At 50.5% G+C, this 24,953-nt stretch overlaps 2 protein-coding genes across 9 annotated transcripts in view; both read left to right on the forward strand.

The window, feature by feature from the left end:
- The window catches only part of LOC114484907 (E3 ubiquitin-protein ligase makorin-1-like), a 17,213-nt gene extending 13,152 nt beyond the window's left edge, over positions 1-4,061 (forward strand). For 2 of the 3 annotated variants that reach the window (XM_028484284.1, XM_028484287.1), the window contains exons 5-9: positions 901-1,004; positions 1,210-1,382; positions 1,506-1,616; positions 3,153-3,288; positions 3,537-4,061. In XM_028484284.1, the coding sequence (XP_028340085.1) occupies positions 901-1,004; positions 1,210-1,382; positions 1,506-1,616; positions 3,153-3,288; positions 3,537-3,674 (662 nt within the window). In that variant the 3' untranslated portion in view covers positions 3,675-4,061. The remainder of the gene's footprint in view (positions 1-900; positions 1,005-1,209; positions 1,383-1,505; positions 1,617-3,152; positions 3,289-3,536) is intronic. The other variant, XM_028484286.1, reaches the window with a different exon arrangement.
- Positions 4,062-6,752: 2,691 nt separating this feature from the next.
- Positions 6,753-21,786, forward strand: FANCE (FA complementation group E). Of its 6 annotated transcripts, XM_055082532.1 has the most exons (13): positions 6,936-7,198; positions 9,885-10,506; positions 11,092-11,136; positions 11,462-11,530; positions 11,818-11,961; positions 12,377-12,500; positions 12,726-12,804; positions 14,391-14,453; positions 19,680-19,754; positions 19,830-19,910; positions 20,267-20,415; positions 21,127-21,299; positions 21,583-21,786. In XM_055082532.1, exons 1-13 carry the CDS (start codon positions 6,951-6,953, stop codon positions 21,751-21,753), a joined length of 2,043 nt encoding a protein of 680 aa, XP_054938507.1. In that variant the 5' UTR covers positions 6,936-6,950; the 3' UTR covers positions 21,754-21,786. The 6 variants fall into 6 exon arrangements, 2 of the variants coding, with proteins under 2 accessions (XP_028340091.1, XP_054938507.1); XR_008616570.1 differs by lacking the exons at positions 19,830-19,910; positions 20,267-20,415; positions 21,127-21,299; positions 21,583-21,786 and adding exons at positions 15,688-15,813; positions 17,357-19,339 and having other exon boundaries at positions 6,763-7,198; positions 14,387-14,510; positions 19,680-19,756; XR_008616571.1 differs by lacking the exons at positions 19,830-19,910; positions 20,267-20,415; positions 21,127-21,299; positions 21,583-21,786 and adding exons at positions 15,688-15,813; positions 17,357-19,339 and having other exon boundaries at positions 6,767-7,198; positions 14,387-14,453; positions 19,680-19,756.
- The last annotated feature ends 3,167 nt before the right edge of the window (positions 21,787-24,953 follow it).

The following is a 24,953-nucleotide window of genomic DNA, read 5'->3' on the forward strand; positions in this document are numbered from 1 at the left end:
CCCAGCCGCTCCGCGGCATGTGGGATCCTCCCAGACCGGGGCGCGAACCCGGTTCCCCTGCAACGGCAGGCGGACGCGCAACCACTGCGCCACCAGGGAAGCCCCATGGCTTCTTTTATTTAGTATAATATTTTCTAGGTTTATTCATGTTGTAGCATATAGAAGTACTTCATTTCCTTTTATGGCCAAATAATATCCCAGTGTATGGATATATACCACATTTTGTTTTATTCATTCATCAGTTGATGGATACTTGGGTTGTTTTTGCTTTTTGGCTATTACGAATAATGTTGCTATGAGCACTTATGTACAAATTTTTGTGCGGATGTATATTTTCATTTCTCTTGGGTATATACCTAGGAGTGGAATTACTGGATCATATGTTAACCCTATGTTTAATATTTTGAGGAACCACCAAACTGTTTTCCAAAGTGGTTGCACCATTTTACAATTCACGCATGTAATTAAAAATTTTCTAGCAGCCTCATTTTAAAGAAAGGAAAAAGAAACAGGTGAAATTAATTTTAATATTTAACCCAATATATCAAAAATTACATATCCAATATCGTTTCAATATGTAATTAATATAAAAAGTTAATAATGAAACATTTTAGAGACTTTTTCGTATTCAGCTTCAAAATCTCATGTGTATTTTACACTTATGACACATCTGAATTCAGACTAGCTCCATTCCAGGTGCTTGATAGCCACATGTGGCAGGTGGCTATCGTATTGAATAGCACAGGTCTAAACAGTTGTGTTAGAGACATAATTCTGACTAGACTCTGAACTACTGGTGGACAGAACTTTACACACCCTCAGGGCCTTGCATGCAGCAGATGCTTAGGAGATACCACATGAATGAGTAAATGAATGAATGGATCCAGTTTTCCCCAACAGCTGCTGATGGTGATCACAGCTACTTCCCGAAGTCTCGGCCTATGTCAGACCCTGTCCAGGAGCTCCTGGCCCCACTTCAGAGCCTGGACCTTGAGGTGCAGCAGGTAGTGGAGGGGGAGGGGAAGAGGATGCCATGCTGGACCTCTGGGATGCCCATACCTGCTGGAGGAGGGCTCTGTGTTCCCTGGGGCTGTATCTGGGGTGGCAGAGTGTGTGTGTGTATGTGTGTGTGTGTGTGTGTGTGTGTGTGTGTGTTGGCAGGGTGGGGGCTGAAGGGAGGATGTGCTCTGACTCTGCCCGTGGCTGCAGAGGGTGCAGGACAGTCGGGACATCGTGTGTGGCGTCTGCATGGACAAGGTGTGGGACAAGCCAGAGGCCGAGCGGATTTTTGGCATCCTGCCCAACTGCAGCCACCCCCACTGCCTGGGCTGCCTGCGCACCTGGCGGAAGAGCCGAGGGGACTTCCCGCTGGGTGTCATCAAGTCAGTGTCATGGAGGGGCCAGCAGGGAGGGAGGGAAAGGTCCCACAGAGGGGTGGGCTCAGAGACAGGCCGATGGGCTTGTGACTACTCCTCTCCCACCTCCCACCCCATCCCACCTCGCAGGGCCTGTCCCCAGTGCCGTGTCCCTTCCAGCTACATCATCCCCTGCAAATTCTGGGTGAGCAAGGGGCCTAAGAAGGAACAACTCATCAGGAACTTCAAGGCTCGGACCAGGTGAGCATGGAAGGGGGAACATGATTCGGGTTAGGAAAGAGGGGAAGCAGCCCCTGATCCATACCCTCTCAGCCGTGTTTCCCAGCATGTCATCCCCCAAATCCTGGAAGTGCAGAGTGACCAAGACGGCAGGTGAGGGTGTGAGCTATTTCCGCTATTTCAGAAAGCCCAGTGAATAATAGTGAGTGACTGAGACAGTCAAGGCCAAGCTTTTCTTCTAGCCTGGCTCAGGATCCACGCAGGGCAACTCTGGTTCTCTCAGCACGATGGGAAGCCCTGCTTGGCTTTTATTTCTGATTTTTTTTTTTTTTTTTTAAGCAGGAAAGTATAGGAATTCCTTAGCAATCCAGTGGTTAGGACTCGGCACTCTCACTGATGGGGCCCCAGGTTCTATCCCTGGTCGGGGAACTAAGATCCCACAAGCCACCATGGAAGTAGAGACTCTTACTGTTATCACGCTGTAGAAGGAGAAAGTGAGGCAAGGTCTATGGGGCTTAAGTAAGGAAGTGGGTTTGAACCCAGGCATTCTGACTCCATTCTAGTCCATTCTGACTCTAGCATGGACTAGAAGAAACCATGGGGAGGATATTGACTTGAGAGGAAGAAGGGCCATACCTGGGTAGCCAATTGACCATGAGGTTGAAAGGAAACTGTAAGATGATTAATGTTTCCAGATGGACGGCCACAGGACTGGTACTGTCACTTGAGAGCTGGGTGAGGGAGGCTGATGGAGAATCTGGTCAAGTTGAGTGGGGTGGTTTTGGATGCTATCTGGATAGAGGGGTTCCTGATGTTAGGTTTGGTCAAATGGTAGGAAGAGGAAGAGGGACAGTCATTTTAGAGGGATTCCCAGGCTTCCAGCTTGGTGGTCAGCAGGATCCTCCATTCACGCTGGGACTGCCGGAAGTGGGAAAGACTCAACTGCGTTGGAGTCAAGCAGGGAGGTGATGATGCAGGAGAAAGGAAAAAGGCTATAAATACGCACTTTATCTTTTTCTCCCTCTCGTCCATCTTTCTGTTCCTACTTAAGCAGATCACAGGTTGCCCACAAACCCTTCCTGTGTCTGACCTTTCACAGAATGAAATTTGCAATCTCAGAAGTGGGAAACTTCTTAATCAATTTCATTAGCTAGCAGTTACCAAATCATAAGACCACCCCTCAGAAGAAGGCATTGTTCTAACCTGGTTACAGAGACACATTGTAGGGTTATCTGCTCTCCCTCCTCCTTGGGTGGTATTACTGAAACTTAGTTCAAAGAAGGAAAGGAGATTCCCAGGGTCACTGCTGTCCCAAATAGACTTTGTGGAAATTAAGAAAAAGGTACCACTTAAGACACTTTACTGCCATCTGCTGGGAAATAATTGTAATATAACATCTACACTTGTCAATGTGACCCTAGAGGTGCCAGCATAGATGATGGTGCCTTTGTGCTGTGTATAACTTACTCAACATTACATGTCGGCCTTGAGTCCCCCTTGTTCCTGGGGCGACTGGGCTTGAAGGTGATGGTCTTCTATCCTTCTGCCCTCTCATAGCCAGATTCGATGCCGGTTCTTTATGCGGAGGAATGGCCGCTGCCCCTTCAAGTCGGATTGCATTTACCTGCACCAGCTCCCAGATAAGGCCCCGACTTCTGATCCTCCCTGGCCCAGGAGTATGCAGCTGGCCTCTGTGAGTGAGGTGGTAACAGCAGGGATAAGGGGTCGGGGAGGCTGCTGGCCATGGTTTATAATAAATGTCTGTGATAAATGTAAAACCTATGTATGATGTCTATGACATTAATGGTGCCTGCTTAGATGTGGTAACGTTGTGCTATGTACAACCTGCCTAACCTTATGTGTCAGCCTTGATTCCCCTGTACCACGTACAACTGGGGTCGAAGCTGAGGGGTTTTCACCGATTTCTTTTTCTACTCTCAGGTGGTGGGCAAAACAGCGTTCCTAGGGGGCACCGAGCCAGAGGAGGAAGTGTTCTTCATGGACTGTGCCCTGACCATGGCCTTCTGGGGTTCAGAACCCCTCCTGGATCCCAACAGTTCTTACCACTGCCTCCTGTAACCAGGATCAACGTGTGGGGGGATGGGGCTGAGGGGCAGGGGTTGCCAGGTGGTAGGTCTTTTCCCTTTGGAGCTTGGTGGGGGATGAAAGTAGCAAGTGCCCCACCCCCATGAACTGCAGCAGTGACACAGCTGGGAAACATGGGGAGGGGGGATGGCTCTTGGGAAAGAGGAAGGGTTCTCACCCTCTTGCCAGGGACTTGTTTTTTAACTTTACTCTTTTGTAGAAGGATTCTGAAAGAAAACCAATAAAGTGCACCTAAGCCATCACTGCTGGTGTCTGAAGAGTGTCTGCTTATAGCCTAGGTGCACCCTCACCCCTACCTCCACCAAGGGTTTCTTCTGCATTTAATCTGTTGCAATATCACCTGTCACTCAGCCTTTGGAAAACTTCACTTTATGCTCATAAGAGAATGAGAACAGAAAGGGCAAATAATGTAGGTATTATAAAAATAGTAATGTCAGAGAGCCTATGAAAGGGTCTCAAGGATTCCCCCTTGGAATCCTTGTGGATTCCAAGTGTGGTTCAAGAACCACACTTGGAAGTTTTCTCCCTATTCTTCCCATTGGCTAGAATGCAGACCTTGGTGGGCATGAACCAGGGCCACCACTATAAGGCTGGCAGTTGAGGATGGGCAGGGCATTGAAGGCTGTTTAGCATTCTTGGCCCCGCCCACTACTTATCAGGGCCTCCACCCCTTTGTCCCCAACATCATTTGGTCATTTGAAGACCAAAAGCATCTCCTATGAAGTTAGAACTGATAAACTGAGATAGAGGTTCCTGGAAGAAACTTATTTCCTACTATTTTGCCCTTTGCAAAGCAGGCACTATCTAAGACAGACAACTTAGTTGTCTGTCTCTCCGATACCAGTCCGTGGCCTATTAGGAACCAGGCCCCAGGCTGCAGAGCAGGAGGTGAGCAGTAAGCAAAGCTTCATCTATGTTTACAGCCGCTCCCCATTGCTCACATTACCACCTGAGCTCCGCCTCCTGTCAGATCAGCGGTGACATTAGATTCTCTTAGGAGCTCGACCCCTACTGTGAACTGTGCATGCGAGGGATCTAGGTTGCATACTCCTTATGAGAATCTAATGCCTGATGATCTGAGGTGGAGCTGAGGCAGTGATGCTAGCGCTGGGGAGCGGCTACAAATACAGACTATCATTAGCAGAGGGGTTTGACTGCACAGAGACCATAATAGATCAGTTGCTTGTAGACTCATATCAAAACTCTATCAGTGAGTGGCAAGTGACGATGAAGCTGCAGCTTACGGAGTAGACTGGCCATAAGCAACACACTTCGGGTGTCACTGTCTCTCATCACCCCCAGATGGGACCATCTAGTTGCAGGAAAACAAGCTCAGGTCTCCCACTGATTCTGAATTATGGTGAGTTGTATCATTGTTTCATTATATATTACAGTATAATAATAATAGAAATAAAGTGCACAATAAATGTAATGCGCTTGAGTCATCCCCAAACCATCCACCCCACCCCCACCCCCACCCCCATCCGTGGAAAAATTGTCTTCCACGAAACCGGTCCCTGGTGACAAAAATTTTGGGGACCACTGATCTAAGAAATACTCTGTAGTCTTTTCCAATAGCTCTCTTAAAATCATTTTTAAATTTTTTTATTTTATTTTTTGGCTGCATCAGGTCTTAGTTGCGGCACGCGGGATCTTTTGTTGCGATGCACAGGCTCTTCCTTGCAGTGTGTGGGCTTCTCTAGTTGTGGTGCATGGGCTCCAGAGCTCATGAGCTCTGTAGTTGCAGTACACGGGCTCTCTAGTTGTGGTGTGCAGGCTCAGTAGTTGTGGCACGCGGGCTTAGTTGTCCTGTGGCATGTGGGATCTTAGTTCTCCAGCCAGGGATCGAACCGGCATCCCCTGCGTTGCGAGACGGATTCTTAACCACTGGACCACCAGGGAAGTCCCTCCCTTGAAATCATTTTGGAAAAAATAAAAAATTTGGCTCTAATGGAAATCAGATCCAGTTCAAAATATGCCTATGGCTTCCCATACTATTCAGGGTGAAAGACAAATTCCTCTCTATGATGTCAAGGCCTCACAAGATCTGGTCTGGTTACCTCTCCTGTTACTCCCCAGCAAGTGCACTCTTGAAAGCACTTATCATTGAAAAAAATCATTGAAAGCACTTATCACAAACAAACATTCTATTGTTTACTTACTTAGTTGTCTGTCTCTCCTCAATTGAGGGTCAGCAACAATGAGGGCAAAGGTCTTTATTTTGTTCCTTGCATCCTGAGCGCTAGGTGCTCAGTAAAGATTTATTGATTGAGTGGATGTGTGCATGGCAGCAGAAGCTGGGAGGATGGAAATACAAGCTGACACCCAAAGGAGGGTTTATGGGGTACTGTGGGCCTCTTCTCCCCTCTGCCTTTATTCCTATCCTCTGCTATGGTCCCTGCCTTCGCTGGAAGCCTGCCTCCTCCAGCCGATTTCCTTAAACCAAAACCCTGGGAAGTGGAGGCACTCTTGGTCCCTTATAAACAACCAGAGCAAGGCCACTTCTTGATCTTAAGGAGGAAGTTTACAGGAATGCCTTTGGCCATATAGATGGCATTAGGTTTTACTGCGACTCCATTCTCGGGTATATTAGTAGATCAAACATTTCTGGAGAGGACTGAAACCTGAATGATGGCAGTTGATGGCCTGTGGAAGAGGTGACGTTATGGTAAATTATGATCAAATCCTATGGCAAAACCCATGATCTATAAGCAACATGGGCGTCAGCTAAAATTAAATGATGCTTGGATCCTGAAGTACAACGAGCAGGATCCCTGATATCCATTCTGTACGCCCGCCCCCTCACTTACTTCAGCGATTGGTGGAGGAAGGAAGGTTAGGGTCAGCCGCAGAGGACCCGCTCCTCCATCAAGCCCCGCCCCACTCTATCTCTTGCATGACCCCGCCCACTAACCTATTTCCTTGTGGCACCGCCCCCACTCTGGTCCCGCCTCGTCAGCAGATCTGCCCTCGGCCTTCGCCCCGCCTCCCTACTCCTATCCTCCTTGCCCCTTCCGGCCTGCCCTTGCGCCCAACCCCGGCCTTTCCTATCTGACAGCTCTAGTCTCGCGCGCTGGCTGGGTGCGAGTCCGAGAGCCTCCCCAAACGCTGAGGAGGGAATGTGGCGCGCGCGGGAAGGGGCCGGCCGCAGCATCAGGGCCGGCGCTGTCGTCCGCCTCCCTTTCCCCAGGCTCCGGAGCTGAGGCCCGAAACCGGAGCGCGGGGCGGCGCCGCTCCCTGGCCCCGGGCATGGAGGCCCCGGAGGCGGCACCCGCTCAGGCTGAGGGCGCGGAGCCGGCGCCCTGGGCGCACCTAGAGGCCCCCGCCCGCCTCTTGCTGCAGGTGCTGCAGGCGGGGCCCGACGGGGCGCGGCGCGGCTTGGGGGTGCTGCGGGCTCTGAGCGGCCGCGGCGGGGAGCCCTTCGGCTGGGACCGCGTCTTCGAGGCGCTGTGCCGGGAGGAGCCAGTCGTGGAGGGCCCGGACTGTCGCCTGGAGCTGTAAGTCGTCCACCCGCGTTCCTCCTGCCCTGCTGGTCGCGGCGGCCGCTGGCGTAGCTCGGGGCGTCGCCCGTCATCCTCCACGGTGGTGTGAGGCAGGGGCTGGCGCTACTCACTTCTCTAGATGAGAAGACCGAGGCACGGAGAGGTGAATACTTGCCCCGAGAGCGGGTCCCTGCCGCGCGCCCTATGAGGAGGGGCCTCCGGCAGACCCTCATGGCGTAGGTACTGGGTGCAGTGCTGCCTACCTAGTCGGGAGACACCTGCCCTCGGTTGGGTGTAAATGAATAATTATAAGTCAGTGGATTCTAATTAATTTTAATCACACACTTCCATCTCTTACCTCCAGTATAGGTCAAAAGTACACGTGTGTTAAAATACGTACATTGTCAAGTATACATAAATAGACATTTTTTAAAATTTTATTTATTTATGGCTGTGTTGGGTTTTCGTTGCTGCACGCGGGCTTTCTCTAGTTGCGGAGAGCAGGGGCTACTCTTCATTGCAGTTCGAGGGCTTCTCATTGCGGTGGCTTCTCGTTGCGGACCACGGGCTCTAGGCGCGCAGGCTTCAGTAGTTGTGGCATGCGGGCTCAGGAGTTGTGGCACATGGGCTCTAGAGAACAGGCTTAGTAGTTGTGGCGCACGGGCTTAGTTGCTCTGCGGCATGTGGGATCTTCCTGGACCAGGGATGGAACCCGTGTCCCCTGCATTGGCAGGAGGACTCCTAACCACTGCGCCACCAGGGAAGTCCCCATAAATAGAAATTTAAAACGTGGTAAATGACAATAAACATCTGATCATGCTGGCTTTATATTATCAATTTTTCAAAGCATAATATACAGTTTAGGGCAAGATCTCTTACCTTAAGGATGGTGTTCTTTTTTTTTTTTTTTTTTTGCGGTACGCGGGTCTCTCACTGTTGTGGCCTCTCCTGTTACGGAGCGCAGGCTCAGCGGCCATGGCTCACGGGCCCAGCCGCTCCACGGCATGTGGGATCTTCCCGGACCGGGGCACGAACCCGTGTCCCCTGCATCGGCAGGCGGGCTCCCAACCACTGCGCCACCAGGGAAGCCCCTAGGATGGTGTTCTTGATAATTTCTAGTCTTTTGGGTGACTTTGAACTTTTTTCCCCCTCTTTATGTGGCTAAGAATCCCTACTAGGAGCAGAAGTGTCAGCTCTGCCATTTTTAAATTAGGCTGTGCTTCCCTTACTGGTAGTCAGTTTCTTTTCTGACATCCTTGTAAGCCATGTGTCCATTTTGTGAGGGTTCGTTTTGTTAAGAAAGATAATACAGCGTCCATAGATGCCCTTAACTATCTAGTTAAGTAAAATACAGAAAGTAACGGAGTGAGGTGCCACCTTCAGCCTCTAGGGGGCTGAAGAGCAGGCCTCCCACTCTCCTTGAATACCCCTCCCTAAGAATTGGGCTGGACACTGGAATATGGAGGGCCAATCCATATTTTAAATATTTGTAATACTTAATTTTTTATGTTTTAGATAAATAGAAATAGAAGTTCTATTATTTTCTTTCCACACTCCATCTTGAATTTCTTTCAAGAGAATGGTCAAGAGAATTTTCTGAATCTGCAAATTGGACGCTCTAGAAATGTTTACCCAATGGTCTGGCTCTTTCTGGATAGAGTAAGGGGAATGGAACTTAACCTGCGATCCCTGGATAGAACTGTACTGCAGTATAATTGTTTTCTTTTGTAATCCTATGTATTTTATGCATTTAACCCTCTTATTCCAATAAGGGACTCCATGCACAAAAAAGGTGAAAGTCCTTGGAATAGGCTCTTCCCCACTTCTCTACTCCCAGTATCCTCCACCACAAATTGACGATCTTTTTAACTTTTACTCTAGTTTTCTCTCTCATTTAGTGTTTTTTCTCTACAAAAAAATAAAAGGTTTCGTTCCTCTCTCATATATCCCAAGTGCCTCTGTGTGTGATGACAAACAGCCCCGCACAGTCATGTATACAGAGGTGCAGAGGCGTGATGGGTGGTGGGCTAGATGCACTCATGACCTGCTTGCCACTCCAGCAAGCCTCAGGTCACATAGCATCTGCATTCGTGCCTTTGTCACGTTACAGATGGCTCCTTTGCTCTGTCCACAGCAGTCTTGCTGATCTGTGAACACTTATTCTCAGAGATTTAATTCAGTCAATAAATGTGCACCAAGTGCCTGCTTTAGGCTGGTGTTGTGCTGGGTACTGGGACAGAGGAAAGAGACACTGCTTCTGCCTCTCAGGAACTCAATTCAGTGAAAGGAACATCAGAGCTGGACAGATGTGACCCTGTGAGTTCCAGGGCACTGCCAAGGGGAGCACAGGGCTGCAGGCTAAGCATTGCTCAGTATTCTGGAGTACTATTTTTACGTAAAGTTTGGGAAAGGGCTTTTTTTTCTTTTTTACATAAAGCAAGCATGGATCTATTATAGGGTAGGTTTCAACGTGAATTTTTGAGCTGAAATAGGAGATGTCGAAGAGCAGGGTAGTGTAGAATAGATGCTCACTTGTTGAATGATTTCCATGCTGTCCTCTCCTCCATCCATACTGACTCGCAGGTACTGCCCACCAGCACCCCCGTCTGTCCGGTACCATCTAGCCTCTAGCTCTAGCCAGTCTGCCCTATGTTCCTTTCAGCAAGTCATCTTAACTGCATGTTCTCCCTCTGCTACCCAGGAAACCACTGCTGCTGCGCTTGCCCCCGCTATGCCAGAGGAACCTGATGTCCCTACTGATGGCTGTTTGGCCGTCGCTGCCTGAAAGCAGTCTCCTCCCTGTGCTGCAGATTGTGCACCAGGATTCAAGCCCCGACCCTGATCCCTGGCTCCGGGCCCTTGGGGAATTTCTGCGAAGGGATCTGGGTGTTGGGGCCTCTATTGAGGGAGCATCTCCACTGTCTAAAAGGTGCCAGAGACAGCTCCGAGGCCTGTGTAGGCAGCTGGGCCAAGGGGGCAGGAAGTTAAAGTCGCCCCAGGCTCCAAATCCTGAAGGGAAAGAAGAGCAGGAGGAGGACAAGGACTCCCAGCGGCCTGGGAAACGCAGAAAGGAACCGGAGGAAGAGCCTGCCAGTCCTGAGGGGGAGAGGGCCCCCAAAAGGCTCCGGTGTTTGGAAAAGGAAGAAGAAAGCCATGAGGAAAACAGACCTGAACCTGAATCTTTGGAATCCCTGGCCAATGGAGGAGGTGCTTCATCCATTAAGAACCAGCCTGTTTTGGGGGCGAAGCCCAGTGAGGCTGGTCAGAGTCTAGAGGATGCTAAGGGCCTACCTGAGAGTTTGGAGTTGCCCAGAGCTATCCAGGTACTAGGGTGAGGAGTCTGCTTTAGAGTGATTCTTCAGGAATGGAGGGTTTATACAGGGCAAAAGCCGGTTGGGATACTGTGTCCCACTTGGGATAACTGTAGTCTGTGGAGCAAGGGGAAGGAGGTGGGGTTGAGGGAATGTAGTTTCTGCTCCACAGATTCTGAGGAGGGGGTGGGGACAGGAGTTACTGGAGGTGGGAACCCTTGACCTAATGATCAATAGTGTGAGGTTAAGGGTACCACGGAAGAGAAAAGGCTCTGGAGCTACCCCTGCCACCCATCTTATGGGAATGGGGGAATCATACCAGCATCCAGCCTGTCCTCCCAGCCCAAGGCCTGGGTCTGCCCCCATTAGGATGGATGCAGAGAAGACAAGTCTGTTCAGTTGGGTTTACATAGGTCTTGTCTAGTTTGAGTTCTTAAGCACTTTGCAAGGTTTATGCTTCATGTTCTGGCTCCCTTGAATCATCTTTGCCCGCTAGCGCCCACTGACCTGGGGCCTTCTCAGAGAGGGGGCTGGGTCTGGGTTGGGGGCCATGCTGCGTAGGTGGGGACATGGCAGTGACTGGGCTCTCCTCTGCAGGAACAAGTTCCCAGGCTGCAGCAGCTGCTCAAGACCCTCGGGAAGGTGACTGGCCCTACTCTGCTACCCATAACCCTACTTCCGCCCCCTGCCTGGACCCCAGCTGTGCCCAGGGAAGCCCCAGTGCAGTGAGGCACAGGCTGTTTGGGTGAGGGGGTTAGAATGAAGGTCTGAGGACAGTCGCTGCAAAGGCTTTTCTTGGTCCAAGTATGTTGTCTAACCTGAGGCAGGTTCCAACTCCAGGCAAGTTCCTCTCCTCTAGTAGCACCTTCTGGGGTCCTTAGCCATCCACTCTGCCAATTGAAGGGGTGGCCTCAGTGACTTGTCACTGAGGGCTCTGCAGGTCCTAACATGGGATTTGCCTTCCCAGGGGTTGGAAGGGCTGGAGGGCACCCCACCAGCTGAGCTGCAGCTTCTCCACGAATGCAGTCCTGGCCAGGTGAGTCCAGAAAAACTGTCTGGCCCTGAGGACACGGTCCCTCTTTCCATTTTAGTTTGTGTTTCCCTGCCTTATGTAGGAATTTGGGGAGGGGATTTTGTTGGGTGTTTTGGTCTCCGGGGCAGGGGTGGCCCTCAGTGGTTTCTTTTAGCCCTTGGTTCCTCCCTGTAGGGCAGCTCTCCCCACCTTACCTTACCCTGGCCCCACCCCTTCTGCTGCCCGGTTGGATTGAGACAGCCCAGCAGAGACAGGCTGAGTGTCCTGGTGTCCTCCCTCCTCCTTGGCAGGTGGACCTGGTGTGTGCCCAGCTGCAGCTCCCGCAGCTCTCAGACACAGGTCTCCTGCAGCTCTGCACCTGGCTGCTGGCCCTTTCACCAGACCTCAGCCTCAGCAATGCTACTGTGCTGACCAGGAGCCTCTTCCTTGGACGGGTAGGTGCGCTGGGATGCACATGGAGTGCCAGGGACAGTGAAGGAGAGAGTCTGAACCCTCAGCAGTGTGGGAGAGGAGGTTCCCAGCCTTGCATGCATCTGCTTGTCTGGGGAGCCTGGGGCAAGGGAAGGGCATAGCCCCCTAGGCCATCTACCCACCTGGCATCTAACTCCTCCCTCTTGGGCCCCAGATCCTTACAGAAGCAGAAGGGATTTGGGGTTTGGGATCCGGGATTTGGGAGCTGGGGAATGGAGCTATGGGTCCTTTCCAATGAGTGGATCCATGTGAGTCCTAGATAAAAGAACTTTTTTTTTCTCTGTACTGTAATGTGTGAGCCTCTGAAATACGTGTTCAATAAACACTGATAGGAAGGAAGAAGAAAGAAATTAATATTTTCCTCCCCGTTGGCTGTAGATTCTCTCCCTGACTTCCTCAGCCTCCCGCTTGCTCACAACTGCCCTGACCTCCTTCTGTACTAAGTACACCTACGCCGTCTGCAGGGCCCTCCTTGGCCCTGTGCTCCAAGCCCCAGGAACAGGTAATTCTGGAATGGGCCCCAGGCTTGGTAGCTCTGCCCTGTCTGTTCCCAGCACCCTTCACCCCCCGGGTGGCCCCGGCAGGAGCTGAGTTTTCAATGAGGGAAGATACCTGTTGCTTCCCTGACGATGCCACCTATAAAGGGCCAGGCATTTTGTTCCCTGCTAGCCCCATTCTCTCCTGCCAGCTTCTCCCAGACTTCTCCCCTCTGCTGTCGCCCACCCAGGTCCAGCTCAAACAGAGTTACTGTGTTGCCTTACAAAGGACGAGGCCCTGGAGCCGGACATGCAGGCTCTAATGCTGGGGTGAGTGTACAAGCTCCACGCTGGCCCCACCCGCACCTCCTCCTTCTGGCCAAACCTGCTCTTGGCATTTTGGACTTGGAGCCGGCTGGGTACCAGGCCCTGTGCCTGAAATACAGGCAGTGGCACAGTCGATGCCCCCTCTCGCTGTCCTGAGCCTGGCTTGTGCCTTCCCACCTGTGGGCCCCTGTAAGTTACCATCCATCCCATGCACCTTCCCAAGCCCAGGGTTTCAGTCTTCTGTGCCAGGTGCCCCCGGGAATGCAAAGAGGCTGGTGCTCCTGCACTTGAGTTCTTGGCGTAGTTGGAACATGGCGTAGTGGTTCAGAGCACTGGCTCTGGAGTCAGACAGACATGGTTGCAGATCTCAGCCTTGCCTTTTATTTAAATGTGTGAGTTTTAAACAGGTTATTCCATCTCTCTGAGCCTCTGTTTCCACGTATGAAGTCTAGATAGTAAATGTGATAATGCATATAATGGCCTTGGCACAGTATTTGTCACCTAGTGAGTGCTCAAATATTGTTATTAAACTGGGGTTAAATTTGGGTATCCACTTTTTTTTTTTTTTTTTTTTTTGCGGTATGCGGGCCTCTCACTGTTGTGGCCTCTCCCGTTGCCGAGCACAGGCTCCGGACGCGCAGGCTCAGCGGCCATGGCTCACGGGCCCCGCCGCTTCACGGCATGTGGGATCTTCCCAGCCTGGGGCACGAACCCGTGTCCCCTGCATCGGCAGGCGGATTCTCAACCACTGCGCCACCAGGGAAGCCCTAAATTTGGGTATCAAAATTGGGGAGTCAAGATACAGACATGTAGAAATAATGAGTAGGTGAGATCTCATTGGACACTAACGTGAAATAGGAAATGCTAAGTATAATATGAGAAGGGGACAGTTGCAAAAATACTACCAGCCACCAGTTATTGAGCACTTTCTCTGTGCTTTAGATTTATTACTTTGTTAGTCTTCATGCAATCCTGTGAGGTAACTGCTGCGGCCGCCTTAGAGATGGAAAAACTGAAGCTCAGAGAGGTTGAGGGAGGTGGCCAAAGCTCACACAGCCAGCAAGTGCAAAAGCCTGGGATCAAACCCAAGTCTGTGCACCCAAGAAGCCACACCGTTTCCATGTGACATCCTGCTTTTCCAAACAAGCTGAGGACAGTAGGTGCAGCTGGAGTGGACCTCACCATGGGCTGGGCTCTGCAGGGAGGTCTCACCTTCTCTAGGAAGCCTCCTGTGTGTCATCTCACCCATCATCATCCTCCTCTTCCCTGGGTCGTCCTCCGCTTTTGAACTCAGGAGGTACTATCGACTCCTGGTTATTTTCCAGGGGACCTTTGTACCTCTCACTGCCAAATCCTTCATGTCAGATCCCGGGGGTCTTGGTCTGTGGCCTTCCCAGCACTGAGTATGGGCTCTGCAGCAGTGGCTGCTAGATGGCCACCAGCATCGGGGGGCTCTGACTACTTCCTCTGTTGGCTGGAGATCTTGGCTGTCCCCAGGGCCTTGCCCTGCCTTGGGGTAGAAGCAGTAGATACTCAGGCTCAGGTGGGAGGCTGAGCTTTCCTCACTGGGGCCTGTGCCTTACAGACAGATCCTGGAGCTGCCGTGGAAGGAAGAGACTTTCTTGGTGTTGCAGTCACTCCTGGAGCGGCAGGTGAGCAGGCTGCCTTGGGGAAGAGTGGACAAAGAAGCGCTGCAGTGCTGTGGCTGGGTATGCAGCTCCTGGGTGTCTGACTCCTTCAGTGATGGAGGGGCAAGCAGGATGACTGCCCTCCGGCAGGGTGCCCATGACAGTGGGAGGGTCCAGGGGCTTGAAAGGCCGGTAGCAGAGAGCTGACTGCACGGTGAATCCCAGCTCTGCCTCTTAGTAGCTGTGTGGCCTTGGGAGGGACTTTCTGATGTGTGTGTGTAAATTTAATTTATTTTTTAATTTAATTAATTTATGTTTTGGCCGCACTGTGTGGCATGCGGGATCCTAGTTCCCCGACCAGGGGTTGAACCCGTGCCCCCTGAAGTGGAAACGCAGAGTCCTAACCACTGGACTGCCAGGAACAGTGCCTAATTTATTTTTGAATAGGTAATAGATTCATATGTTCACAATTTTGAAAGCTTAAAAGGATATAGTGAAAAAATTTCCCCCAGCCACCCAGATTGCCCTCCGCAGGGCTAATCAGTGTTACTAGTTGCAGGGGAACCCTCCCAGAGATGCTCTCTATATACAAGGACACATGGTGAAATTTACTTTTCCCCTGCCTTTTACATAGATGGTAACACACCAAGCTCAGTGCTCTGCACTTTGCTTTTTTCATCTAACAGTACATTTCAGCAGTTTTTCCATATATCAGTACCTAAAATTCTGCCTCATTGGTTTATAACGTAGGTAGTTGACTTAACCTCTTTATGCCTCAGTTTCCTCATCTGCAAAAGGGGAGTGATGATAGCATCTACCACATAAAACTGGGGTGAGGTTTAAATGGTATAATTGGTGTAACGTGCTCAGAATGGTACCTAATGCATAATAAGTGTTTATTAAATTGTGACTGTGAAGATCTATAATTATACTGCCAGTGCCCCCTTGGGACCTCACTCCTTTATATATTCAACCACTAAGCCAGGCGAGGGATCCTTGCCCCCCATCTCCTAGTCTGAGCCTGTGCAACAGTGGCCACCATTTTTTGAGACCTGTGTGCCAGGCTTTATGTGCATAATCTCATTTAATCCTTTTCACAGTCTTCAGAGTTTGACATCATGAGCCCCATTTTATAGATGTGGAAACTGAGTCTCAGTTAAGTGACCTGCACAGGGTCACCTGGTTAGGAAGTGATGGAGTTGGGAGTTGAATCCAGGGCCCTTTCTTGTGCTACTGTCCGATCTCCTAATGTGTGCAGGTGGAGATGCCCTCTGAGAAGTTCAGTGTGTTGATGGAGAAACTCTGTAAAGAGGGGCCAGCAGCCACCACGTCCATGGCCTATGCCAAGCTCATGCTGACAGTCATAACGAAGTATCAGGCCAATGTGAGTATTGGTAGGGCCATGAGGGCTGCTCCTGCTGCTCTGAGCCTGCCACGAGGGTATGTGTTTGCCAGGGAGAAAACCCTGAGTGTTAGCCTGGGAAACCACAAGTTCAAGCCCAAGACGGGAGTGAGGCTGCCTAGGAGTTCATTCATCCAGCCAACACTGCTGTGGGCCAGATGCTATCTGGGGCTTTAGGGAATCAACAGTGACCATATCACCATTTCTGTCCTGGACTTGACCCTCTCCCCCAGTTAGTGAGAGGGGAGAGAGATGATAAATGGCTCATTGTAATATCTGGTAGGAGCCAGGTGAAAGGTATGCACAGGGCATTTGATGACAGAGGAAAAGGGGGCTACTAAACCTTATTTGTGGTTGGGAGTTGGGACAGGCTTCCTGACTCTTAAAGGGTGAGTGGTAGTCAAGGGCGGAGATGCAGGAAAGGGCATTCCAGGCAAAAGAAACAGTGTAAGCACTGAATGTCCCAGGGGATCTGCAGGTACATCATTGTAGCTGAGGCCTAAAATCCCAGGAGTAGATGGCTGTAGGGGATGAAGTTAGAGAGCTAAAATACTGAGAGCTGATACTTGTAGCCCCTGATATGTTCCAGGCATAGTTCTAAGCCCTTTGCATATGTTAACTCACTAGTTTATTCCAGGTGTTAGTCCTATGAGAAGATACTATTATTAGCTCCATTTTATAGGTGAGGAAATTGAGATGCAGGTTAAAGTAACTTGCCCAAGGTCACACTGCCAAGTCATGGTAGCATCTAATGGAGGACCCTGTAGGTTATGGTGAGGAGCCTGGACTTTATCTTGAAGACCAGGTCTTCTCTTGGCTCTTAACCCTTTTCTTGGGATCACAGGCCTGTTTGATGATTTGCTGAAAGGCATACATCCTCCCAGAAAAATGGAAATATGAATACACATCTTATGCACAATTTCAGGAGGCTCCTGGATCCTCTGAAGACCCTCTGTAGATCCTGGAAGGACCTCCAATATGAGGCATCAGAGGTTATCTCAGGGCCTTCAGCTGGAGTGACCTGATTAGATTTGTATTCTATAAGGAAACCTCTGGCCTTGGCAAGGAGTGGGGATTGGAGAGTGAAGGTACAGGGCAGAGATGGGTCAGGAGGTTGCAGCAACAGGTCAGGGAAGAAAGAGTGGCCTAGAAGGAATGTGGCAGCCACAGTGGAGTGTCTCTGAACCTCAGTTTCCTCATCTGTAAAATGGGAGGATTGTGAGGATTAAATGAAGACATGCATATAAAGTGCTGCCACATAGTAAGCACCTAATAATTGTCAACTATTCTTAATATGGCTGACATAGTACATTGTGCAGTTAGTATTTGACCCCAGGTCTACCTGAATCCAAACACCTTGCTTAACCATGGTGAGATAATGAGGATAGATTGCTCAGGGAGTCATCTCCTCCTATTGTCCTTGTGTTCTGGATTTCTCTCTTCTAACTAAACAGAGCCCAGGGGCAGAGGGGAGAGGGGATGGATCAGCTGCTAGAGTCCAGACATGATTCTTCCTTCTCTCCAGATCAGTGAGCCCCAGAGGCTGGGACTGGCTGCAGCTCTGGAGCTCAATACCACTTTCCTGAGGAAGTCCCTGCAGGCTGCCCTGAGACATCTGGCCCCCTGACCATCCACCAAGGGACCACCCTCCCGGACCTCCCTCATCAGATTCCCGAAGGACACTTCTGCCCTGAGCACCTCACCCTGCCCCTTGCCTGGGGGTCAGGGCTGAGCCTGGCCATCCCAGGGGTCAACTGCCTCCCTGCTCCAGGCTGCAGAGAGGCCATCTGGGCCTCCCAGCCAGCAGGAAGGGTCTGGGGCTAAGGGGGCTGGGTGAGTTGTATTACCAAGAGCTGCTGAGCCTGGGCTGCCTCCTTGTCATTTCTACCTCAGGCTGTGGGGACAGACACTTGAAGATAGGCATCAGACTTCCTTGATGGTCCAGCGGTTAAGACTCCACACTTTGAGGGTCGGATCCCTGGTTGGGGGAGTTCACATGCCGTGAGATGTGGCCAAAATATAATAATAATAAATAAAATAGGAGTTAAGATAGGCCTCAGTAGGGTCAAAGCAGACCCAGAGTGGACGACAGTGATGCTCCAGAAGCCCCGGGAGACCTGTATGCTTAGCACAAATCTCTTGTGCTCAAGTGTATATTATGATCCTGTGTTGTTTCTGACTTGAATAATAATTTCTCAGTGGTATTTCATAAAAAGCAGGAAGTTCAGTAATGTCTTATTAGAAGCAGTGCCTGCCTTCCTACTAACTCTGGGTGTTTGCTGAAAACTAACACATACCACGCCACCCCCACCCTGCTCAGTGACAGGGGCATCTTTTTCCAAGGGAAATGTTTGGTGAGGGGAAGGTGGTAGAGTTATGTGGACCAGATTATGTATGATACCACCCACCCCAGCCCTATCAGAGCTGTCTGTTGAGTAGGTGGGCTGTGCATCCCGTACAGGGAAGGGGGGCTTGAGGGTGAGAGTGACTCAGCCTGGAGTTGGGGAAGACTTTTGGGCAGATGATGGCTTTTGAGGAGGGATCTAAGGGCTCCTGGGATTACTGTGAGCAGAGAACAGGATGAGGCCTATTGGACAGGAAAGGCAGAAAGGGTGTGCAGTACTGTGGGCTTGTGTGTTCTACAACTATATTCCCACAGCACTTAGCTAGGCGCCTTGTTCATAGTAAACACAACCTGGGGACTTCCTTGGTGGTCCAGTGGGAAAGACTCAGCGCTCCGAATGCAGGGGGCCTGGGTTCGATCCCTGGGCAGGGAACTAGATCCCACATGCATGCTGCAACTAATAGTTCCCATGCCGCAAATAAGATCACACATGCTGCAACTAAACATGTCACAACGAAGATCCAGCGCGGCCAAAATAAATATTTAAAAAACAAAAAGACAACCTGTAGATGGTACTGAGTCAACTATCAGGTGAAAGTTCATCACAGAACCTTACCCGCTCCTCCCCACTGCAGGCTCTGAGGCGCCAGGAAGAGAACTCGACATTTCCCTTCCCGTAACTTCCTCAGAAGCCGTGAGCCCCCGTTAGAACAAGATGATGAGGGAGAGAGGTCAGGAGCAAAGCCTGCTTTTGAGAAGTGAAGCCGGTGCTAAGGTCAGGAGGAAGCCGGCGCAGGAGGTTTAAGGGACAAACATGTCGGAATTGCACGATCTCAGCGGCCGAAACGGGGCGGCGCCCAGGAGCGTGACTACTGCAGCTCACCGCCCTGGGCCCAGCCTCTTCCCTAAGGGCCTAGGGCAGCAGCTGGTGGCAACGGGCGCCCGGGACCGCCGCAGGTCAGGTGGTCTCCGCGTAGGCCTAGCGGCGCAACACGCGACGGCCGCGACGCTCCACCCCCGGCACTGAGCGATCCGACTGCTCTCAAGTGGGAAGCCGCGGGAGCAAGGCTTCTCTCGCGATAACCAGGTCCTATTTGAGCGCATGCGCGAACTGAGGTTGTCTCTTTTCCGGTTATCGCCGCGCCAAGGACAATGAGGTTAGTGGTACGTATAGTGATATCCGCACTCATCCGCGCCTCCGGGCGCCCCCGTGGGGAGGGAGACGCTACGGGCGGAATCGGGGGTCCCTGCCTATGCTTCGCTGTGGGGCATTTTTGCCAGGCTTCGGCCTACGGGCCTGGCGTTGGAGTTCGCGTGCCAAGGCCGGCTGCCAGTAGGGCCCCTCTTCCCCGGGGTTTGCATCTGGTCCAGATTGCCCCGCTTGGCGTCCGGAATTCCCGGGGAGTATTCCGTGGACCATCCCCGAGCCTGAGCCTTCTGACACCCCAGCGGATTGGTCCACTGCTTGCTGGTCCTGAGCACTCGTCTTGCTTCCTTCTTGCAGCAGCAAAGTCTCCCGAGACACTCTCTACGAGGCGGTGCGGGAAGTCCTGCACGGGAACCAGCGCAAGCGCCGGAAGTAAGCGCGGACTTCCGCGGAGGGCTGCTTTGGGAAGCCGCGAGCGGTCCGTTAACTTTGTTATGCATTTTTAAGGTTTTTGGAGACGGTGGAGCTTCAGATAAGCCTGAAAAACTATGACCCTCAGAAGGACAAACGCTTCTCGGGCACCGTCAGGTTGGCACCGTTCTAATCCCACCCAGCCCTCAGTGTCCCCATGCCTGTCTCTTCCCTTCAGGCTCCTGTTGAGCCCGAGGCGGCCAGGCACGTGCGGCACTGAAGTGCCCGGGTAGTGCAGACCCCCTGCTCCGGGCAGGCGTGGCTGGACGGACCCCCACCCTGGGTCTTAAAACAAGAGGGGAGGCGTGGGGAGGCCTTGGCTGAGCCCGCCGGCTAGTTTGAGAAGCCAGACTAGCTGTTGGTGAATGCGGACGCTCTGGGTAAGGCTCAGTGCTGCAGCGGTCCCAGACCCCTTCACCTGCCCTTGGGACCCAGGGCTGGGTGTGACCTATACTGTCCCCCCCCAAATGCAGGCTTAAGTCTACTCCCCGCCCCAAGTTTTCCGTGTGTGTTCTGGGGGACCAGCAGCATTGTGATGAGGCCAAGGCTGTGGATATCCCCCACATGGACATCGAGGCCCTGAAAAAACTCAACAAGAATAAGAAACTGGTCAAGAAGCTGGGTGAGTGTGCCTGGTGTGGTTCTTCCCCGCCCGCCCACCCACCCACCATGGTGTGGTTTTGTATGTGGGGTAGGGTGGAGGCAGTTCTCACCTGAGTGGTAGAACCAGGTGTATTTCTGCCACTTGGATTTTAAAGTGATGATGGGGTAGAGTCATGACAGAAAGGATCTGCTGTGGTTGGTTAACTTGATTGGTATTTTTTAGCCACGTGAAAATTGTTTTGCTTTGAGGATTGGATTTAATAAGGGAAGAAGGCCAGGCAGTGGTTCTTCTCTAAGCAAGCGAGAACTGTCACATTGACAGGTCAGGTGTTGGTATTTTCTGAATTGAAATTTCTACTTAAAACTCCCATATTTCATTTTAACCTTTAGGCTATGTGATTTGAGCATATTTTACAGATAAATAGGTTCTCCAGTTGTGTAGCTAAAAAGGCAGGATTTGAAACCAGGCAGTCTTAACTAGCGTGAGCATTTTCCATTGCAAGATGGGTTGTGAGTCAGCCTGGACTTCTGCTTCCGGGTTTCATGTGAATGTTGGGCCAGTAAAAGTCCAGAGGATGGAGATAATACTGGAATGGGGAGAGGATTAAAAAGACTCGGTAGTTGGGGAAGGGGTAGAGTGCTGGTTAGAGGCCACTTCTGCGGTTGTCTCATAGCCATGTTTAGAGGTGTCTTCAGGGGCCAGGTCCTAACGGCTTCCTCTCTTTACCAGCCAAGAAGTATGATGCCTTCTTGGCTTCAGAGTCTCTGATCAAGCAGATCCCACGAATCCTGGGCCCAGGCCTGAATAAGGCCGGCAAGTTCCCTTCCTTGCTGACGCACAATGAGAACATGGTGGCCAAAGTTGATGAAGTGAAGTCCACAATCAAGTTCCAGATGAAGAAGGTGAGAAGGTCTAGCCGGTTGCATAGGTTGAAGAGTGGTGAAGTTGACCCACGTTCTCCAAGTGGGAGCTCTGGTTTGCATTTCTGTGGATACTTAGGACTTGTGACAGTCACTTAACAGGATTGAAGCTTTTCAAATAACTCTGGTCTTGGTCTGGGGGCCAGAGCACTGCTCATTAGGTCACTGGCGGTCATAGGGATGGGCCATCTGGCTTGTAGACAGGCCCACTCCACCTTCTCTTGAATCTAGCCACCAACCTGACTTGACCTTCCTCTCCCCACAGGTGCTGTGTCTGGCAGTGGCTGTTGGCCACGTGAAAATGACAGATGATGAGCTTGTGTACAACATCCACTTAGCTGTCAACTTCCTGGTGTCGTTGCTCAAGAAAAATTGGCAGAACGTTCGGGCTTTGTACATTAAGAGCACCATGGGCAAGCCCCAGCGCCTGTACTAAGGCACAGCTTAATAAACCGTACTCCCACCATTACCACTGTCTCCTGTGGCTTCGGGAAGCGGAGGGGGGGGGATGCTTTGTGAGCTGACCTTGCATGCCACGGCACTGCACTGATGAGCCAGTGATGGGTAGTCATTTACTGCAAACAAGGCGGGGCATTCTTTCTGCCCTCAAAAACATGGAGTCTTAATAAGATCTCCTGGATGCTAATAGGGCTGCTAATCAGGGCTGAAGTTTTTCAAATAACGCTGAGAAGAGCAGATCGGGGCCATTACCCCAGCCTGTACTGCTGCTGCCTGTTACTAGTGGAAAGGGTGGGTAAGAACCTTCACATTGAGGACACTGACTTGGCCTTTCCTTGGCAGCATGCTTAAGCTATGGCCTGTATGCCAGCAGTTCTTAACATGGGCTTTTTGTTTGGAGGGCTTTTTGATCCCTTGAAATCATCTGGGGTCTTGGTCTGCAGGAATCCCCAAGTAGTTACAAATGGAGATTGGGGTTTGGTGAGCCTGGGATTGGCTTCCTAAATGCTTCTGATTAGAGTGGTCCACATAGCCTGAGAAACGTCTAGTATTTGCTTTCTTGACCCACAAATTGAGTACCCTTATGTTTGGGGGTAGTGATTTACTAGGTAAGATATTTAGGAAGAAAAATTAGAAGACCTGATAATACTCTGATCTAGGGACCCTGTTGTCTAGGGGAGTTTGGCAAATGGGTGGAATCTGCCTGTGGAAACGTCTAGGCCCCCTCCCTGGCCTGAGGAACTTCCTGTTGCAGGTCTTACCTCCAGCACCCAGCACTGGAAATGTGGCTCTGGTGTGGTGGGAAATACCTGTGATTTAACCTTTGACTTTATTTTTTAAAATATTTTATTTGGCTGCGCCGGGTCTTAGTTGCTGTGCGCTGGATCTTTAGTTGTGGCATGAACTCTTAGTTGTGGTATGAGGGATCTAGTTGCCTGACCAGGGATCCAAGCCGGGCCCCCTGCATTGGGAGTGCAGAGTCTTAGCCACTGGACCACCAGGGAAGTTCCTAACATTTGACTTTAATCTGCCTTATTTAACTTTGGTAAATAAAAGAACTAGAGCTGAAAGGCTAATGAAAGCATAAATAAAAATGCTGCACCTTCTCAAAACAAGCTTTATCTATATTTGAACAGTGAAGAGCACAAGGTGTTCACCAAAAGATTTGTCATTTTAGCTTTCAAGTTATAACTGCAGGTAAAATAGCTAATCTTGTGATGAGCAGAGAATTTTGGTTCTCAAGGTGATAAGGCCTAACTTGCTCCTCTGGTAATATAACCACAGTTAGGAGTAATGAAATACCTAGGCTTGTTGAACAATGTTCCCAATAGGTAAGGAGGGGGAAAAGCTGGCTGTGAAACTAGTTAGGATCCAATTTTACTGAAAGGAAAAAACTTTATGCCTAGTTAAAGTGATTGGAAGCTTACATACTAATGTTGACCACATTCAAAGCTGGGAGTTATGTGATTTAGGGGATTTTCTGAAGTTCTGATTTTTGTAATCAGAGAAAGGCAACACCTCAAATAAGGCAGGAAAACTTGTGATTTGATGACTAGAGGAATATAAAAAGTAATTGACAAGTATGAGTACATTTTATACCCTGTCTTTTACAAAGCTGAGTACAGCAAGAGAAAATAAAAGACGTGAGAACCATTTAGGTGAAGGCAAACAAGCAGGTCTCACGTGCTTGCTAAGGTGGGCCCCAGTGCACCTTTGGTGGCCAACCCTGAGAGTCATAATGATCACAGGGCCTGTGAGATAAAAGCAAACCACTTCTAGAAGCCAGAAAGACAATTGCTTGCACCAGCAGCTGTGCTATCAATGAGCAGGATCACGGTGGACCAAGGGTTTCACAGAGGAGGTGCCCATGACAGTGTGCATACAATTTCTTGGGTGCAAGAAGACCAGCCAGGTGGTTGTCTGTGGGCTGAGGCCCCCCCAGTGTCCGAGTGAATCCCAGCTCTACCACTCAGGAACCGTGGGAGGCTGCTGAGCCAGCCTCTTAACTTCCAGAAAACTCATCTGAAAGTGCAGCTGATGATGGTACCTACTAAAAGCATGACGTGCTTTGCACAGTGCCAGGCACTTAGTACTCGGTTAAACAGCAGTTGTAAAATGGCAGTTAGGTATAGTTGCGTACACGTGTGTACCAGAATGGGCACACAAGTCCCTGCTTGTCTGGCTTTGTTAGGTTTAGGACAGATTGAATGGAGGCCATCCCAAGGACATCTATCTCATTAATGGTGATGAGTGGGGAGAACAAGGTGCCTTCAGAATCAGTCACACTGTCCTGTTTGAAAAGAGCCAAGGATTGAAATCCTTAAAAATAGTTTTGGAAACTATGGGAATGTTTTAGAAATACTTGGGAACTTGAGTCTTACTGGATTATTGATTTGCATCACCTGAATTTAAAAATTAAACCCACTCCACTTTATAAATCTATGCCTTATGTATTGGGGTAGGAGTACTTAAAAACTAACTCTATATTAAACCAGTATGACTCACCACCTTCTGCTGGCCTGCCCAGAAGCTGTTTAGAGCCGTGGTGCCTGCGCTCCAGAGGCCCGTGGCACCATGATAGAGACGAAAAGGAAAAAGCATGAGGCAGAATGGGAAAGCAAAGCAAACAACGGAGAACACATGTGGTGGCAAACTGATTCGATTCTAAATGAGGGTTGAGCTGTCTTAAACCCCAGCCTCTAGGATGATTTTAGGCTTTACACTAAAGCTCAGTGTGCATCTGGGTTCAGATATCTGGGGAGCCCCAGTTCTCCAGCATTTGTACTAGAAGGAAATAAAGAGCCCCCATGAAACCCTAGGACTGCTCAGGCTTTGACCGTGGAATTGGCAAAATGATGGCCCACCTCCATCTTCCCTAGGGACATCAGAAACAAGAGGGGCAGGAAAGAGAACTACCGGCCTCTTCTTTGGGCCCCTGCTTTCTTGGCTTGGCCTTTTCTTACAGCTTTCCACAGAACCCTGGTCAGGGAGAGCCACTTCCAGGAGAGAGCCCTGGGCTTTGGGCTCACAAGACCCACCTTCTTATCCTGGTTCCTTCCCTATTTTGAGACCTCAAAACTATGGAGTTATCACCCGCCCCTGTGCCCCTGTATCTGTTACATTCGTATATGGGGGTGGGGGGTGGCCAGTGAGGAGGCCAGCCATATTTCACCTCTT

The sequence above is a fragment of the Physeter macrocephalus genome, unplaced genomic scaffold (genome assembly GCF_002837175.3).
Source record: "Physeter macrocephalus isolate SW-GA unplaced genomic scaffold, ASM283717v5 random_155, whole genome shotgun sequence".
Taxonomy (NCBI): domain Eukaryota; kingdom Metazoa; phylum Chordata; class Mammalia; order Artiodactyla; family Physeteridae; genus Physeter; species Physeter macrocephalus.